This window comes from Anas platyrhynchos, chromosome 26 (genome assembly GCF_047663525.1).
Source record: "Anas platyrhynchos isolate ZD024472 breed Pekin duck chromosome 26, IASCAAS_PekinDuck_T2T, whole genome shotgun sequence".
Taxonomy (NCBI): domain Eukaryota; kingdom Metazoa; phylum Chordata; class Aves; order Anseriformes; family Anatidae; genus Anas; species Anas platyrhynchos.
The window spans coordinates 2,840,222-2,857,879 of record NC_092612.1 but is presented as its reverse complement, the minus strand read 5'-3'; the positions used below and the strand labels follow the sequence as shown (position 1 = coordinate 2,857,879).

General features: G+C 60.6%; 3 protein-coding genes, 1 long non-coding RNA gene and 1 other non-coding gene across 15 annotated transcripts in view; 1 reads left to right on the top strand and 4 right to left on the bottom strand.

Moving 5' to 3' along the window:
- Positions 1-148: 148 nt before the first annotated feature.
- On the bottom strand, positions 149-2,233 carry AQP10 (aquaporin 10). The gene is made up of 6 exons (XM_038168135.2): positions 2,106-2,233; positions 1,241-1,367; positions 967-1,104; positions 711-829; positions 419-636; positions 149-338 (listed from the first exon to the last, which is right to left on the bottom strand). Exons 1-6 carry the CDS (start codon positions 2,208-2,210, stop codon positions 149-151), a joined length of 897 nt encoding a protein of 298 aa, XP_038024063.1. The 5' UTR covers positions 2,211-2,233.
- On the top strand, positions 1,099-2,825 carry LOC119713890 (uncharacterized). 2 transcript variants are annotated; one of them, XR_011805030.1, is made up of 3 exons: positions 1,099-1,295; positions 1,687-2,471; positions 2,696-2,825. It is a non-coding gene; the product is annotated as an uncharacterized lncRNA (long non-coding RNA). The 2 variants fall into 2 exon arrangements; XR_011805031.1 differs by lacking the exon at positions 2,696-2,825 and having other exon boundaries at positions 1,687-2,222; positions 2,315-2,685.
- HAX1 (HCLS1 associated protein X-1) lies at positions 2,788-4,681 on the bottom strand. Its single transcript, XM_038168137.2, is given in 8 exon segments — positions 2,788-2,913; positions 3,007-3,151; positions 3,234-3,384; positions 3,664-3,779; positions 3,862-3,907; positions 4,020-4,160; positions 4,162-4,402; positions 4,526-4,681. Coding segments are annotated over 7 exon segments (867 nt in total). The 5' UTR covers positions 4,579-4,681; the 3' UTR covers positions 2,788-2,913; positions 3,007-3,032.
- A 508-nt stretch (positions 4,682-5,189) lies between these two features.
- UBAP2L (ubiquitin associated protein 2 like) overlaps positions 5,190-17,658 on the bottom strand; it is a 29,367-nt gene continuing 16,898 nt past the window's right edge. For 4 of the 10 annotated variants that reach the window (XM_038168104.2, XM_038168106.2, XM_038168112.2 and 1 more), the window contains 16 exons: positions 16,370-16,647; positions 15,917-16,089; positions 15,034-15,223; positions 14,379-14,433; positions 13,726-13,900; positions 13,162-13,234; positions 12,406-12,601; positions 12,220-12,308; positions 11,468-11,521; positions 10,755-10,836; positions 9,019-9,236; positions 8,827-8,932; positions 7,584-7,651; positions 7,117-7,314; positions 6,611-6,661; positions 5,190-6,104 (listed from right to left, as the gene is read on the bottom strand). In XM_038168104.2, coding sequence (XP_038024032.1) covers positions 6,009-6,104; positions 6,611-6,661; positions 7,117-7,314; positions 7,584-7,651; positions 8,827-8,932; positions 9,019-9,236; positions 10,755-10,836; positions 11,468-11,521; positions 12,220-12,308; positions 12,406-12,601; positions 13,162-13,234; positions 13,726-13,900; positions 14,379-14,433; positions 15,034-15,223; positions 15,917-16,089; positions 16,370-16,647 — 2,102 coding nt within the window. In that variant the 3' untranslated portion in view covers positions 5,190-6,008. The remainder of the gene's footprint in view (positions 6,105-6,610; positions 6,662-7,116; positions 7,315-7,583; positions 7,652-8,826; positions 8,933-9,018; positions 9,237-10,754; positions 10,837-11,467; positions 11,522-12,219; positions 12,309-12,405; positions 12,602-13,161; positions 13,235-13,725; positions 13,901-14,378; positions 14,434-15,033; positions 15,224-15,916; positions 16,090-16,369; positions 16,648-17,658) is intronic. The other 6 variants (XM_072028183.1, XM_038168111.2, XM_072028184.1 and 3 more) reach the window with 4 other exon arrangements.
- Positions 10,938-11,072, bottom strand: LOC113840049 (small nucleolar RNA SNORA58). The gene has a single exon (XR_003492731.2). It is a non-coding gene; the product is annotated as a small nucleolar RNA SNORA58 (small nucleolar RNA).

The window sequence follows — 17,658 nt, the reverse complement described above, 5'->3', positions numbered from 1 at the left end:
ACCGCCCGGTGCCCCCTGTTCCCGGTGTCCCCCCCCGGTGCCCCCCTCTTCCCGGTTCCCCCCCGTTCCCGGTGCCCCCCCCCCGGCCCGGTGCCCCCCAGCACAGACACACGGTGCCCGCCTCGGGGCTCCTTTATTGTGGCCGCTGTCACTTGTCCCAGGGCCCAGCTCCCAGGGGGATGGCGGTGCTGCTGCCATCGTCCCGTTTGCCCCCCCGGGCCCCGCCGCCGTCCTCCGCCGGGTGGTGGAGGGCCACGAGGAGCTGGTACAGCGCCGTGCCCACGGCCGCCCCCAGCAGCGGGGCCACCACCGGCACCCACCACCAGGCATTGTCCCTGCTGGGGACGGGGGCAGCGTGGGCATGGGGGCATCCGCACTGCCCCCAACCCCTTCCCCGTGTCCCCCCCCCCCTACCCACCTGAAGACCTCCGCGCCCCAGCCCGCCACGTAGGTGAAGAGCCGGGGCCCGAAATCCCGCGCGGGGTTCATGGGGCAGCCGCAGTTGGAGCCCATGGAGACCTCGATGGAGAAAACCAGCAGGGCCACGGCCACCGGCTCCAGGCCCTCGGGGACGCGCTTGTTGCGGCCGTCGGTGATGGCCAGGATGCCCACGATCAGCAGCGCCGTGCCCATCACCTGCGGGGCCGGCAGGCGGCTCAGCGCCATGGGGGCCAGCACCCCGGCGGGGGGGACACGGGGCTGGCACCCACCTGGTCCAAGAAGCCGTTGGAGAGGGAGAGGTACTCGGCGGGGTACGTGGCGAAGATGGAGGCGGTCTCCAGGGGGCCGGAGGCGGCGAGGGTCCCGTTGCTGTAGAACTGGATGGCGTCTGCGGGGCAGAGCCAGCGCACACATGCCGGTGACCCCTCGGTGCGGGGCACAGGCAGGGCCAGGACCCCGGCAGCACGCCTGCCCCGTGCACACCCTGTCCCCACAGCGCCGGGGTGCACGTGGGCTTCTGCATACCATAGTACAGGGCGTAGACGGCTCCGGCGGCGATGAAAGATCCCAAGGTCTGCACGGCCACGAAAATGGGAAATTTCCACAGCGGGAGCTGCCCCAGCAGGCACATGCAGAGGGAGAAAGCCGGGTTCAGGTGAGCCCCTGCAACAGAGCGGGGAAGAGGAGCTGGGAGCTGGGGGCCTGAAGGATCTGAGCCGGCAGCAGCCTGGTGCCGGAGGGGCGAGCGTAGGGAGCGCGGAACAGAGCCCCCGCAGCAGCGCAGGGACCCCGGCCTCACCAGAGACTCCCCCCGCCGTGTGGATGGCCACCATGACGGCCAGGGCACCCGCCAGGTAGGCAGTGAGGATGTTCCCCTTGGTCCCGGAGCTGGTGACCATCTGCGCCGAGCCGCTCAGCGTGATCAGCTGGGGGAGAGGGGCACGGCTCCACCACCGCCTCCGCACCCCCAGCCCCTCACTGGGTCCCTGTGCAGCACCCATGGTCCCCCCCCACGCTGCGGCCACTGTCAGGACCACCACCACCATCCCGTGCCACGTGCTGCCCCGGTGCCCCTTCCCCTGCAGTCTCCGTGGTTTTGTGTGGTTGGGCGCGGGGCTCCCCCATTTTCTGGGCTCCAGCTGCCCACGCGGGATGGGCCAGGCAGGGCTGTGGTTACTGCCCTCGCTCACGTTTTCGATGATGATGGAAAAATATTATCAGTAACTGAGTCATCTGCTTCTGCAGGGAGACCTCGGGGCTGGGGGGCGCTGGCAGTGTTGGCGGTGCCAACGTTCACCGCTGCTGGATCCGTCCCAAGTGCCCAGCACAGCTCTGGAGCCCAACCTTTGCCTGCCTCGGGGCAGGAGGCGTCAAGGCACGCGTCGCCCAGCTCTGCACCCTCAGGCACTCTTGGCAGCGCCCGTTCCCTTATCACACCGGAGCGCCCATGGCAGAGGGTGCATCGGGCATCGTGGGACCAGGGTTCATGCTGGAGTCAGGCGAGTTTGGGGTCACTGTCAGTCACGGCACGGCCACCCCCCAGGCAGCCCCATCCCGTCCCCGTCCCGGGGCGCAGCGCAGCCGTGGGGCTGCAGGATCCAGCAGTGGCCACCCCACGCTCGGCCCCGTCCCCGTCCCACCCGCAGCCCCCGTGCCCCGCTCACGATGAGCACGAAGACGGCCAGCAGCTCGGCCAGGCACTCCCGCAGGAGCTGGTTCCGGACGCGGAGCAGGGCCTGAGCCCTCTTCGAGAAGGACGCGGAGCCCATGGGGCCGGCCAGGCAGGGGCAGTGGCAGCAGCAGCGGCTCCCTGGGGCATTTTATGAGCCCCGGGCTGGGGTGGATGATAACACGCAGACTTTACACCAATCAGGGCTGCGAGCTGCAGCGGGGAGACGCCTCGCAGGGACCAGAGTCCCGCGTGGGGCCGTAGGCAGCAGCCGCGTCCCTGCTCCCACCCGTCCCTGCCTGTGGTGCCGGAGCCCCCCGAGGATCCCCCGGCGGCCGCGGGGCACCGAGTCCTGGCTCAGGTAAGTCCGCGCTGCCCCGCATCCCGGTGTGGGAGCCTCCCCGGCTGGAGAGCTGCTGCTTTCCTCCGCCGGGTCCCTTCCCAAGCCACAACCGCAGGCAGCGCTAATGAAAAGGCCTTGGAAGTGCTCCCAAGGCCCTCGAGAAGGGCCCGGGGGAGGCAGGCAGGGAGCAGCGCGGGCACGGGGCCACGGCAGAGGAGCCCTGAGGCTGCCTGCACCCACAGGGCAGCCCCCGGAGCTGCAGTGGGACCCCCAGCTCCAAATCTGGGGGGGGTCGCAGCCCACCCTGTGCCCGAAGGAGCCTCGCACACCACCGTTAGAATAAATAGATTTATTGCTCTGTACACATCTACATGTTTGCCCCCAAAACGCGGCGGTGCCCCAGAAGGGGGGGGGGGCAGCCCCCAGCGCAGCCGCTGCATCCCCGCAGGACCTGGCCCACCTGCGAGGAAAACTGGTGGTGAGAAGGGGCTGCGCCCACCCCGGGCAGAGCCAGAAAGCCCCCCCCTGTGCCCGCCACACCCCTCTCACGTACCGGGGGTGGCCAGCAGGAGGTCAGGGCTACCAGCCAGAGAACCAGCGACGGAAGAAGCTGCCCAGCATGGCCGTGGGGTCGCTCAGGGTGGGCGCACGGAGCTCGTCGTGCTGCGGCCACGTGCCTGTGAACTGCGCCAGCTCCCCTGGAGGGCAGGGGGGGCTCGCTCGCGGGGCGCTGTCCCCTTCCCCTCACCCCTCCTGTCCCCCCCCCAGCCCCCCACTCACGGTCATCCACGCCGAGCAGCTCCTCGCGGTGCTCCTTGCCCTGCCCGTCCTCCGTGGTGGTGCTGACGAAGGCCTGGGTGCCCCTCCGCAGGGTGACGGTCGTCTCGCGGCGGCCGTGGCTGTCCTGCACCGTGCGGCGCTCCTCCACCGCCTGCACGGGGCACACACAAAGTGGCACGGGGCACCCACAAGGTGTCACAGGGCACCCACACGGGGTCACTGGGCACTCATAAGGTGGCATAGGGCACCCATTCCATGGCACAGGGCACCCATAAGGTGTCATGGGGCACCCACATCATGGTACGGGGCACCCACACCACGGCACAGGGGCACCCATGCCATGGCACGGGGCACTCATACTGTGGCACGGGGCACCCTACACGATGGCACGGGGTAACCCACGCCGTGGCACGGCGCCAAGCACACTCACCCCGTCAGGCAGCGTCACTTTGGTGACGGAGACGCTCTGGAAGTAGGAGCGGGGCTGGGGCTCGTGGGGCCGCAGGATGGTGCCCAGCCCCACCGAGGACACCTCCGAGTCCAGATCTGCGGGGGGGCCGCACGGTGAGCGCGGGGAAGAGGCGCCTGGCCCCGACCCCCCCATACGAGAGGCGCCCCCAGCACCCACCTCGGTCCTCCCTGCGCTCCGGGGGAGCCGGGCGAGCGTCCTCCAGCTGCAAGGCAAAGCCAGGCACCGGTCACCAGAGCCCGGTGCCGGGACCCGGGGGGGGCTCCGCCACCGGAGGGCCCCCTCCGGCAGGGCAGGGCCGGGCCCCCCCCACCTACCTCAGGGAGGAGGCTCCAGGGCCGGGCCGGGTCTCGGGAGTCCTCGGGGCCGTCCGGGTGCTTCAGCATCGAGTCCCGCAGCGGCCGCCCGGGGCTGGGGCCGGGCAGGGGGGGCTCTGCGGGGCACAACTGGGGGTGAGGGGGGGGTGAGGCCGGGCCAGGCCCCCCCTTCGGTCCCGTTCCCACCTATGGCCGGGGGGGGCTCGACCCAAGCCCCCCCGAAGGCGCCCAGGAGCTCGGCCGCGTCCCGCAGCAGCTCCTCGAAGGCCCCCCCGGGGCCGAAGCCGAAGCCATCGGGGGGCGGCGGCGGCCGGGGGGGGCCCTCGGCGGCCTCGTCCTCGTCCTCGTCCCGCGGCGCTCCGCCGAACAGCGGCTCCCGGGGCCTGCGGGGGGGGGGGAAGCTGAGACCGGGAAGGGGAACGGGGGGCCCGGAGAGGGGGCCGGGGAGGTGTAGGGGAGGCCCGGAGGGGGCTCCGGGAGGGGGGTCCCGGGCCCGGCCCCGGTACCTGCGGCCCCCCGGGAGCCCGAAGAAGCCGCGGAAGGCGTCGTAAAAGCTCATCGGGCCCGGCCGTAAAGCGCCGCCGCCGCAAAGCGCCCCCGGGAACGGGACCGGGCCCGGGGCCTCCCCGCTGCCCCCCCCCCGCCACAGCGCTTGTGGGGAGGGGATGGGAGCGGGGGGGGCCTGGGGCCTGTCGGGGGGCGCAGCCCCGGTAACACACCAGTAACAGCAGCAGTCCCAGTAGCAGCCGTAACAGCGGCAATCCCAGTAACACCAGTACCTGCACACCAGTTAACACCAGCAGCCCCAGTCACACCAGTAACAGCAGTGACACTGCAACCACCTCAATAACACCAGTGGTCCCAGTAACACACCAGTAACCCCAATAACACCCCCAGCAGCAGCCCCAGTAACCCCAGTAACACCAGCAGCAGCCCCAGTAACACACCAGTAACCCCAATACCCCCGCCAGCAACAGCCCCAGTAACACCAGTAGCCCCAGTAACACCAGAGCACGGCCCCCAGAGGCAGGGGGAGCAGGGCCAGGCGGTGACATCCCTGTGCTGGGAGCCCAGGGGGCCCGAGAGGAGAAGGGGCCCATGGGAGGGGTCTGGGGGCCAGGGCCAGCGCTGCCCCCCCCGGGCACAGGGAGGGATGAGAAAGGACACACGTCGCTTTGTGATCTTTATTCTCTTCAGTAAATAACCCCCACGGGGGCTGCAGTTGAAGTGAGCGTTTTGAACTGAAAAATACAAGATCTGGACTGCATAGGAAAAAAAAAAAAAAAAAAAAAAGACCAAAAGTAAAGGAGAAGCAGGAGATACTTACAGCGTGCGGGGGGGCAGGGCCTGCGCTCGGGGCCCGCAGAGGGAGAACAGAAAATGGGGGGGGGCCCTCCCCAGCTCCTGGGGGTGGTCGCAGAGAGCAGCGGGGGCACGGAAATGAGAGAACTAGAGGACGGCGTGGGGTTTTTGTTTTTATATACAAGACACATTTATCCATTAAATTTAGAACACGGTACAAAAAAAACACTTCAACTAATTCATCTTACAATGCTGTTCATATCAATTACTGTTCTTATTCCTAATAATAAGGGGGTTTGCTGTAGGCGACTCGCAGCTTCCACTCCTTTGGATCCGAGAGGTTCTGGGGCAGCAGGAGGTGCGGGGAGGGGGAGGAGGGAGAAAGGAGTAAAAACCAAAAAAGGCCCCTACGGCAAACGATTCAGAATCTGAATGCAGAGAGAGGAGGAGGAGGAGGAGAAAAAAAAAAAAAAAAAAAGAAAAAATACAAATTCTATATTACATACAACAGGAAAGGTGGCTGAAAACAGACAATGCGGAGCCGCCTGCCGGCCCGCCCTGCCCTGCCCGGGGGCCGCGGGGGCCCAGGCGCTGCCCCGCGCAGGGCGCTCTCCTCCCCGCATCCGTCGGCGTCGGCTCCGTGGGACTCATCCGGAAGCAAGTGGTGGGCGAGGGCCGCCCCCGGCCTCAGTTGGCGCCCCAGCTGTAGCTGTTGTAGGCAGACTTGTTGGCCTGGGATTTCTGGGGGATGGAGCTGCCTTGGCTGCGCTGCCCGGAGCCGCTCTGCGGGGAAGGGGTTGGGGGGACAAGGAGGAGAAGCAGAAGGTTAGCACCGGGGTGGGGGCGCTGCCATCCCTGGGGTCCCAGCCCCCGGGGCAGCTCCGCAGGGTGACGCTGGCACCGCTGGCCCCGGGGTGCTGCGGGCTACGGCTCCTCGCTGAGCCGCCTCAGCCCAGCACAAAGCTCCCCGCGGCCTCCGGCACCGGGTGGTCAACCGGAGCCCCCGGCGCCGTGCCGCTGTCCCCCCCCCCTTGGTGCCGTCCTCCGGAGCAGCGGCGGCAGCGAGGGCCCTGGCCGCACCGCGGGGGGAGAGAGGGGAAGGGGATGAGCACGGGGGTGTGTGTCTGTGCGCGCGGGTGTGTGTGTGTGCACATACTGACTGCGGGCCTCTCTCCTCGCCTGGCGGGGCCACGGGGGGGGGACGGAGGGGGCTACGTGAGCCTGGGGGGCCTTAGGGGCGGGGGGAGACCCCAGGGCAAGTGCAATGCATTATCAGAGAGGTTCATTACCTGATCTTCCTGCTGGCGTTGGCAGCACAGTATCATCTGCAAATATGGAAGCTGTTGCAGTACCAGGATATGTAAAATAAAGGGACAAACTATGACAATAGAAATCCACGGTTAGACCTGAAAGCTACGGCGGGGTCGTGGCTGTGGCGAGGAACCCCTTTAGAACTGCCTTAGGGCCTGCGGAGCCGCCACTCCGAGCACCGGGGGGGTCAGGACGGACCAGGCATGTCTGCGTGAAGGGGCACTACCCGACCGTACCTGGTACAGCCCAGCAGCAAGGGGCTGTGCCGAGTACCCCCCAGCGGAGCGCACCCCGGGGCCTTCCTCACCTCGTCCTCATCGGCCCTGTGTGTATGTGCATGTGCGTGTCACCGCGTGTCCGCATGTGTCCGCTGCGGGGCGTGAGGGGGGGAGGGAGAGGGTGGGGGGGGCCGGGGGGGAGCGAGAGCCCTAGAGATACCCCAGCGAGGGGTGTAGGTACCCCTGGGGCGGGGGGGGGCGCTTACCTGCCCGTCCTGCTGCAGGTGGTGGTGGAGGATCTGCGAGTGGGGCTGCTGATGCGGGGTCAGGATGTGCATGAAGGGGGTGGGGGGGTATGCCGCCGCCGTCGCGGGGTTGATGGGGCCGCCGCTGCCCAGCGCCGAAGGCAGGTTGAAGGAGGCTGCCGGGGTTCCAGTGTGAAATCCCTGCTTCTCGAAGGATTGCTGAGGGGGAGAGGCCAGTGGCGGAGTAAGGCCAGGCACCGGGACGCTTCCCCTTCCCAACACAAGTCATTGGCAAGGGAGCCGGTGCCTGGTGCAGAGAACGCACCGATTCTCCACCCACAGCCCTCCCTCGGCTCAGAACTGCTTTAAGTGAGGGAAAGCCAAGCGTCCCCCTTCTCCCTGTGCAGGGGCTCCAAGGGGAGACCCCTCCTCACCCAGGGAGGCAGTGCCTGAGCTCCCCAGCCAAGCGGCGCACGGCAGGCACCCACCTGAGTTTTGGAGTAGACAGAGCCCGAGATGTCCGGCACGCCCGTGTTACTGGATGTCACAGATACACCTGGGGAGAAGGAAACACCAGCCTTAGGGGTCAGCGGGAGCTGCTGCTGGCAGAGCCAGCACGGGGTGGCAGCGAGCAGCCCAGCGATCTGCCAAGACTGGGAGACATCCCCCAGGGAGCAGAGCCTTGGCAAGGCCAAGGTGCAGCGTGCCAGCACGAGGGCAAACTCTTCCTGTGAACAATGGTAGTTTCTGAAAGCATCCGGAAAAAAATAAAGTCAGGGGCCTGTTGCCACTCAGAGAAACACGAATTCCTGAAAAGCTCAGAAAAGAACTCTGAGAAGAGCTGAGAGGATGCAGCAAATTAAACAACACCCCAAGCATGATGCACTGGCAGGAAGGGTCTGCGAGCTCCTTGGCCATGAAACAGGCAACGGCGACAGCTGTAGGCTGATGGGGTTGGGGCAACAACTGGCAACGTGGACACACAGCCTGCATTTGATGCTTGGTGTTTCTAAAAGGTGGAGATACAGAGAAAAGCCTCTGCAATCATTTAAGGCATGCAAAAAGTGTTGAAGATTTGAAAGGCTCAGGTTCTGCTTTCTCAGAAAGTTATTTCAGGTGACCTGCTGCAGAGCTGAAGTATCTTTGTGATGATAAAACAGTCCTAAAAGGTTCTCAGTCCTAAAAGGCTCTAATGCAGTGGAAAAAGGCAGCACAACTGGAATCTAGAGGCTGGAAGACAGATCCAAACGCAGGCCCTTCTCCATCAGCTGATGCTGACCAGTGAAACAGGACAAGTGGCAGGTTCACCAACACCCTGCGTCTTAGAATCGGGACAGGACGCTTCTCTAGAAAGCATGCCAAGCTCAGGAGTCAAACAAGCTCCTAGGTTCAGATCTGGAGTAACCCTTGATTTATCGATTACATGTACATGGTAAAATAACTCAGTTCAGTGGCTTCAGCTCCGGTGTGAGCCAAGGCCCAGCCGTGCAGCTGCGAGTCTCAGAGGGTGTGAAATGCTCTGAGCACCTCAAAGCCACACCAGGCCTGTGAATGCAGAACAAGCCTGGGCCTCCTCGAGGAGAATCAAACCACACGTGAGCTGCACCGAGGCCATTTCCCCTTCTGGATGCTGCTGATGTGAAGGCAGCAGTGCCCTCACGCAGTCAGACTGTGAACAAACCCCACAATAACATCTCTGCTGAGGAAAGGATGCCCGGCCAGGTCTCTTACCAGCGCTGTATCCGTGGGAGCCATAGCCACTGGGCTGCTGGAAAGGGGTCGCTGATGCGTTGACGCTGACATTCACACCATGCTGCTTGGAAGAGGTAGGAGCAACCTGAAGAAAGGAGAGGAAAGGAGTGAGAAGCAGCTCTGCTGAGGTGTTCTGACCCAAACGCCAAGCCCTGCCTCTGGGGAACTCACAGGGAACACGGCGGGCCCGTACTGGAAGGTGCTGGGGAGCCCTGGTACCCCTGTGTAGTACGGCAGACTGGTGTAACTGTAGCCAGGAGGCAGCGCTGGGTTCAGGAACGTCTGCTGCGTGGTGTGGTGAGTCTGGGTCTGGCTCTGCTGAGGCTGGGCCAGAGTCGTTGCAGGAGCGGGGGAAGAGGCATCACCTCGACCGAATTTTGTTAAGTCACCTGGAACACAGAAGAAAGGAGAGTGAGGATCAGACGCATCAAATCCTGGCCCACTGCAGCTCATCAGAAGGCTGTGTCACCTCTGGGCTAAGAGCGACACGGATCAACCCCCCTCCTGCTGTGCAGGGAAGCCCTCAGACCCCAGCGTGACGTGCCAGCTAGGTGCTGGTGAGGCTGTGCTGCTCGCCCATCCACTGCCAGGCAGAACTTCAGCAGAGAAAGGAAACCCCTAGCAGCTGAACCAAGGAGCTGCAACACCCTACACCGGCCCACCTCCAAGCCCTGCACAACCCCTGCTGCCGGCTGCCTGCACAGGAGCAGTGCTGGGGCGCTGGAGCATCCCAATTTCCCCCTGTGCAACCCCAAACACTGCTCCCCAAACCAGCCCCAGGCAGCCTGGGGGCCCTGTCCTCACACCAAACAGCTCTTCGAGGAGCTGAGCCAAGTCTCTTCCAGCTGAGGATGTGTGAATGGCCCCTTTTTGCAAGCAGGGCTCCCACCTCCCTCCTCCTTGCCTGGTGGCACTGAATCAAATGTCACTGCGGAGGGCCAGCAGCCTGCAGGGAGCCGTCGGAAACCTCGCTTCCTCTCTCCCCTGTCTGGGCTCGGCTGCGGGGAGCGGGGAAGCCTCCCTCTGCCCTTCTTTAGGAGCACCTGCTTGGCTCCTCCACGCAAACACTCTCCCTATTCAGAGCTCACACAGTAAAGCCAGTGAATTTCTCAGCGCTGCCCCAGCTCACAGGCAAGGCCAGGGTAGCCACACACATTAATTATCATCGATGTTAACTTGGCAAATCATGCAAGCAGCAGCCCTGCGCTCTGAGCTTGGGATTTCAGCCTCGGCGTGCCAGGCAGAAACACTTCTGCACAAACAAGCTCCCGCTGAAGCAGGGGAGAAGCCGTGCTGGAACAGGAGCGATCCACAAAGTGCAGCAATTCCCAACGCATGGAAAGGCTCAGAGCAACTGCTGCTCACAGGCCTCCTTTCTCTAATTCGCCCTGTGAATCAGCAGATCAGACAAACAGCACCTTCCAAGGTCAATGAGAGATCAACCACCTGCTGGGCATTTAGTTTAAATCTGACAGATCCCAATCGCCCTTCTTCCTCTCAGACCGTTGCACGGTATAGAAACCAAATCTCTCCAGATATCCCATCCCAATTTTCTTTATATTTTCACTCCACGTGCCTTCAAAGCCGTGCTCACTGCTTAATCTCTGCCTTGCCTGAGAAGCAGCTCCCCAGTTTTGTGCCGTGTGGGTACTTCCAGCCCTTCCTCACTCCCTTTCCAACAGCCCCATCATCTCCCACATCCCCATCCTCGTGGTAACACGCCTCCACGTGACCAAAGACGTGAGGAATTCAGCTGGTGACAAAAGTGCTCCAGACCAAAGGCAGCACGGGAGGCTGGGGCTGACGTAGCTCCAGTGGACCACGGCACAGGGAACCACCAGGCAGCAGTGGTGTGTTTGGCAAGAACACCTGAGCAGACACACAGCCAGCTCTGCCTTTTCCCCTACCAGAGTACGGATTGCTGCTCAGGCTGCCATCTCTTCCAGTCAGCGGGGTGGTGGGTGTAGGGAACGGGATGCTGTAGTAATCCTGAAGGATAAAAACAGAGGAGAAGCAGATTTATAAGCTCCGTCCTAACATGCAAAGCAAAATCTTTTGGAAAACGGGGATTCCTGGAGAACAGCCACTAGCTATGTTGGAGTATGGCAGTTCAGTCAGTCACATCAAGGCTGATGAGAGCCTGCAGCAACCCCAGGTTTTTGTTGCATGCACCGTCCCCCTCGTCTGGCTATTGGAAGAACCAGATAAGGTCTACTGGTGTGCAGTCCTTAGAACGCCTGGATTTTCCCCACCACTTCATAACAAAAGTGACATACATCATATTTCTAAATAAAAAATCAGGATCAGAGGTATCAGGTATCTGCAGGAGCTCCTCACTCCACTGCTGGACACCACAGCTCTGCTTGCAGCAGCGTGCGTGGTCCTTAGCCCTACTAAGGGCATCAGCACTGCTCCCTGAACTGGTGCAAGCAGTTCCTGAGTGCGAAGGAGCAATCGATTAACTCCTACTGCCAAAGAGGGGCATCCACTCAGCACCCCGTTCTGCCAGCTTTTCAATTCCTCCTCGCAGCCTGAGGGGGCTGTGCACCCAAGGCATGCAGCATGGGCAGCTGTTAGGGAACGTGGAAGTGGTCTGTGCACATCAGCCTTCAGTACTCACCAACGGGAATCTCGTCTGGAGCATTTGCAAGTCATCATATCCATACACCTGTGGCTAGAAAAAGAGCAGATGATGTTAGGGACACAGATTAATTTAATTTTACATTCAGCATTCAGATGAAGATTGGATAAAGCCAGATCAGAGGTTACAGCAGCTGCAGACAGTCAGCATTCACTGCTGCAAGACTGATGCTGCAAAGGGTTTCTCCAAGCTGCTCAGAGGAAGAGAGCACCAATGCCTAACACCACTGCCTCCGACTGCAAAGGCACTCAACAATTGTCCTCCAGAAGTTACTGCAACACTGAAATACGGCTTCATCTTCAAAAGAAAGCTGTGACATAGCCCTAGCCTCCGTGGCAGTTGTCTCCCTTGTTCTCTTTTCTGTCACAGCACACAGCTATGCAGCTCCATACTTTTACGAGCCTCTGACTTTGGCTGTTGCTCCCCAAAGGCTGGGAAGGCCACCGAGAACGGACAGACAGTACCTGCTGTGTGGTGACCAGTTACAGCCCCTTACCCACAAGGGTACACGGAATTCCTCTGCCACTACCTAGGGAACAGCAGGTCCAAGCTTCCTGGCCCAGGCTGCCCCGCTGGGCTGCTGTTACCAGCTTTAGCTCATGCTGTGAACCAGCTCGATCTGCCTGGCCATCTGGGGGCAGGTTTGGTTTCACTGCTGCACCCGGTCCCTCCCTGCTGGCTGAAGCTGAACTAGGAAGGCCCTCGTGGCACGAGGTGGGCGTCCCACTCACCGGGTAGGCATGTAGCAATCCTGGAGCCATGATGTATGGGTTAGGCAACAACGGTGGGACTCCAGGAGGGAGATTGGGAGGGGCTTTTCCTGAAGGAGGAAAAGAAAGGAAGAGTCACACAGTGAAGCACAGAGCAGAAGCTGTTTCTTTGTGCCTCCCCTCACTCGGCAGTACCCGGGCAAGTACCTGATGTCGTTGCAACGGAGCTGCGAGTCGAGGCTGTCACCGTGGAGTTACTGCTGAGGCTGAGGCCCAGGCTGCTGACACTGCTGAGACTGGATGAAACGCTGACGACTGGCGGGGCAGCTGATACTGTGCTGGAGGAGGTGGAGAAAGTGCTAGCAGAAGAATGGAGGCTTGCTTCACTCTCCACACTTGTGTGCTGGGGAAGGAAGAGAAGAGAGTGAGGGAACCGGGCTGACGTAACTGGCTGCAGAAACACTGCAGGATGTGTGCAGAGCATCGTGCAGCTCTGCCTGCTCCCAGACATTCCCGATAGCCTGCGGTGAACTCGGCTGCTGCAGGCTACAAGGAAACCTGCTCTGCACCTGGCCTGAGACCAAAGTCCTGAGGCAGCCAACCCCTAACGCTTCCAAGCCACTTGCGCTGCTGTGTCCCAACGCATCGAGCTGCTGAGAGAAGCAGGACTGAACGCCACGCCTGCAGCGAGGAGATTTATTCTGTGGCAGAAGCCAAGAGCACAGGGCTCTACTGCAGGAGCTCCAGCAGTAAATGTTTGAACAGCGACACTCCAGCAGCTACAAATTTGCTCTGACATCTCATTGCAACTCCGTGTCATTTTTAAGATCTACTACAAATTTGAGAGAAGCTGCTGGTGTGTCTGAAACAGGCAGGGGGGCAAAAGCCTTAAGCCAGGGGTGCACAGGCAGTATCTGGACAGCAACAGAGGGGTGCACGGTGCTCGAGCACACCCAGACTCACCAGAAGAGTTGAAGTTGACGTTCGCCCAGAGGACGTGGATGAGGACAGACTGTTCTGCTGGGTGGGTAACGTACTGCAGAGAGAGAAGAAAAGCTGTCAAGCCGAGGTGCAAGAGTCTCCACTGGTAGCACCACGCCAGATCCCATTCCCCACCTATGCTACATGGTGAAAAAGTACATCCCCTGATGAGATCACATCCAAAAACCCCACGAGGCCTAGCGACACCAAGGTGCATCCCAACACAGCCAGCAGCTCCCAGCCCAGGCCTTGAGCTGGCAAGGCTTCCCAGACAGAGCACCTGCACCACCCTAAAGGAAGGGAATTGTCTGCCTCCTCAGTGGAAGGACCTCCAACCCCACAGACACTCCTCTCATCTAACTTAGAAGTTTGTTGTTGGGGCTGTTGCAACAGCGAACCAGCTCTAGATGGACCCAGACCTCTTCAAGGAGGTGCCTTGGGATGGGACGAGTCCTTTCAATGCATCTCCCCCTCCCCGCTGCACGGAGCCCGTACAAGACAGACTCGGACATTTCACCTCCCCAGAAAACCACCTCGTGTGCCCACCTGCTGAGCTGGGTGGTCGTTGTACTGGGGAGCTCCTCGCTGTGGCTCAGGCTGCTGAGAGCTGTCGAGTGCTGGCTGGCTGTTGTCAGCAAGGCCGACGCAGACACCCCGTCGTTGAGAGGCGCGATACTGGGAGCAGAGGGGGAATCAGACTTGACTGCGGGGCCTGTAGCACCTGTGAACAAAGAGCTTTGGGTTAGGGGCAGCTCGCAGAGGACAGTGCAGTGGCAAGGATCAGCAAAGGTTCATCCAGAGGAGCTGGGAGGTCTGGGGAGGGTCTCAGTGCTGCCAACCAGTTCCACACTTGTGACAGTGGCACTCTGTTCTGTGTCTCGCTTTGCCCCAATACCCCCACATAGGGTCAACGGCTCTGCAAAGAGCTTCAAGCCCTGCCAATGAGGAGCTTTTCACAGAGTAATTATTGTCATCAGGGAGAAGATGCGAGGGCTAACTCATTAAGGATTTCATGGAACCAACAGCAGAAGGCTGAACAGTTCCAGGTGAGCAAACGTGAGTGGCAGCAAAGTGTGAGCGGCAGCATTTAGTTCAGCATGGGAAGGACTTCCTATTAGCCCAGGTGAAGCTTTTCATCCAAAGCACAGAATCCCAGCAGTACAAGAGGCCCAGGACATCCACGGTACTGGCAGACTCACCTTCAACGGCCTGTGTGGTTTGTAATGGCGTGGGTTGTACGGAACTGAAACCATTCTGAGGAAAAAAAATAAATAAAAGAGTGTTGGGCATTGCAGCCGCTCATTTCCAGAGGCAGATCTAATGTCAACCCCTGCCCACACTCCCTCCTCAGCTGTGAAAAAGGGCACGCTACCAAATGCCATCAGACCACATTGGGGTCAGTCCCTAGCTCAGCTAGTCCAGCACCAACGTCAGCCCCAAGCACGTTTGGGAGACACGCAAGAAGAGTCTCTGCTGCTGGCAGTTAGGCTGCCTCAACATCCCGAGCCCAAGCTAGCCAAAAATCAACATTACCGAACCTGCACAGCATGCGAGAATCAAACCCTGCAGATGACACTAAATCCTCAGCCCCAGTGTCACTCTGCTGCAGGGTAATTATGCGCGACACGAAACATGGCCTGCAATCCACTTAACCTCTGCTCACCCCAGCGGCCCAGCCCCAGGTAAGTCACGTAACTGAGGGCTCTGGTACCAGCCAGCAGAGCTCTCACCGGAGGCCACATGCCATGGGGTGAGGCAGGAGGATCAGACACGCTCAACCACTTGGCTTCCCCCGAGGCAGTGCTTCGTACCATACTTGCTCAGCAGAAAGGATGAGCAACGCCGCTTGCTTACCTTGGCCTGGGTCAGATCTTTCTGGGGCGAGGAGGAGATGGAATTTGGGTATCGCCTCGTCTGGGTGGATCTCTGTTCGTACAGTGGTCCCTGAGCGCTGTTCTGGGAGGTAAATGTTGCTGTCTGTATTGTGCCGCTCTGGTAACCAGACTCCTGGCTTTGATTGGACGAAATTGTGGATGAAGATTCACTACAAAGAACAAAAAGTTTTTGTTTTCCTCCAAATCACCCCCATCTGCGAGCTGCTGACACAGACTGCAGGCTCACTGTTCCAAGTCTTCAAAATAAAGAACCCCGAGCCCCAGCACAGAGGAGCCACACAACACAGCCAAGGGCAGGAGCAGTCCCAGGGAAGAGCTGACCCCGCTGCAGGAGGGTGCTGGCACCCAGCTGCAGGCTCGCCTCACACTGCTCTGCTCCAGGTGACGTTTCATGAGCTGTCACCACTCAGGTCCCAGCACTCAAGGGACCAGATACCCGAGTGGCAGCCCAAGAGAAGATGGGAGCAATTAGTTTCGGCCACACATCAGCACCTGTAGGTTCTCCTCCTGCACCACATCCCGGTGTGCCAGGCAAAAACCCACGGGAAGCACATGGAACCTGCTCACCAGGAGCAGCTGGGCCGGGGATTCCCTTCCAGTGTTTCCAGCAGAACAGTTTTCTGCAGGAAACTTCTGTTTTTTGTACAAGCACCCGAGGCCAACCGGTCACAGAGCTGCCCGAAAGCCTGCTGGCAACTTGCGCTTTGCTGTTGCATACCTTGTCCCCCCTTTGCGACCATGGGCAGGGCAGAAAGGGTCTACTAGAATGCAGTGTGACCGCAGCCCATGAGGAGCTGCTCCCTGCTCGGATCAATCACCCCTTTCCTCAGGGGGGTCCTCACCTGGCGGTGCTGGTGTACAGGCTGCTCGGGGACTGGCTAACGGCGGCGCTCGTGGTGGGCGTCGATTCGTACTCCGCCAGAACAGGCTCCGAACCAAACTGTAATGCCCCAAACTGCAGGTTTAGCCCTGAGATATCTGCTGAGCCAGGCATTTCCACCGCAAGTGCAGGAATCTGCAAGGCAGGGAAAACAGAAATGCTCAGTCACTCCCCGGGATCAGCACAGAAAATGACTCCAGCTCCCCCAGTCCCACCGCACAGCGGTGGCTCACATCCTCCGAATTACTCTGTGCAACCCAGGAAGGCAACTCATCTCCATCACCCCCCCCCCCAGCCCCAAAAAGAGCCAACGCCAACCCCAGGAAGGCCAAGAGCAGCCTCTCCCTCAGCAGCACAAAGGGAGCTTGCTGGAGCTCTGACAACACAACGCCTCCTTCCCACCATCGCTCCGCACCTTGGATGTTAACGACGCTTTTTTCTTTTGCTGCTTCAGCTTCTGCTGTGCTGGCTGGGGACTGGAGGACTGGTTGTCTGAGGAGCCCGGGGACATTTGGGGAACGGGATTGGTTTTGCTGGGCAGCGGCGAAGAAGGGGGTGCCGGCACGGTCGTGGAGGCAGTCACCACGGGCTGCTTCTCCTGCATGAACACCTCGATCATGGTTGAAGTTGACGTGAAGGCCTGACGCTTGGTGAAGGGACTATGCACAGAAGAGTCCGTTGGATTCTTGAGATCTGCCGGGGGAAGAGAGCTGAGTTAGGCTGCGTTTCCTTAAAACAGAAGCAAGTTCTGATGTTTCTCACTATCAGGAAAAATAAAATCACTTCACACTGCACCTCCTGGGGTCCCTTAAAACGAGGGTGCAGAGAAGCCCAGCACCCCTGCTCCTCACTTTGCACTCTCACCACCATCCATGCTGAGACTTCTAAGCCCCTGTCCCCAAAACTTATTCTGTCATCTCCAGGGGACAAAGCAAGTTTGGACAGCAGGAGTCCTCCATCCTCACAGAAAACCCAGACTTTAAGGTCCCTTGCGTGGAGGCACCGCGCGTCTGCTTGGCACGGGCTTGGCAGTGTTTCCTCTCCCTTCTCTGCCAACATTGCTGCGTTTCCTTGCCTGCTCTTTCCCCTGCAAATGCAGGGCACCCTGCGAGCAGCACCCCCAGCCTCAGGACCACCCTCCTCTGCCTAAAGGAGCCAGGAGCACAGCCCATTAATACACAGCTCCTCTTCCCTCCGACGCTCCTCTGTGGCTCCTTGTCTGAAAAGATCGGGAGCTGCCAACACCGACTGCAGCTAGGACAGGGCTCAATTTTTCTTCAGCTTAGATTTGAACCACAGCCACATCTCTACGGCAAGAAATGAAATGCACGATCGGAAAGAAACGGCACTAGTACCCAACCGCAGCATTTCTGAGATTCAGGCCTGTAGGGCTCAACATCTCATGTGAAAAGCACGAGCCTCCTTTCCTTGGCGTTTACCCCTTCGTGCCAGCCCGGAGGCAGGATTACTTCTTGGCATTTAGCAGTCACCAGAATCACATTCCTTTAAAAGATGCATCAGGTCAGCAGCGAGACGAGACTGACAAGTGTTTGTGTTCAGGAAGCGCTTGCTGGAAGCACCTACTTGCAGATCTCCTGTTACACAGCTTTACACCCAGCAGAAGTTCTGCACAGTGAAGGGCTTGGGAAGCTCAGATCCCTGGCCCCGAGGCTGCCTGGAACAGCCAACAGGTTGTGGTTTGCC

Bases quoted from the DNA above. Each gene is read 5' to 3' on its own strand.
- AQP10 (XM_038168135.2), bottom strand. From the start codon at position 2,210: ATGGGCTCCGCGTCCTTCTCGAAGAGGGCTCAGGCCCTGCTCCGCGTC. The intron at 637-710 runs GTGGGTGCCAGC...CCGGCCCCGCAG, and splicing joins CCAACGGCTTCTTGGACCAG to GTGATGGGCACGGCGCTGCT. The intron at 339-418 runs GTGGGTAGGGGG...CCCCGTCCCCAG, and splicing joins TGGGGCGCGGAGGTCTTCAG to CAGGGACAATGCCTGGTGGT.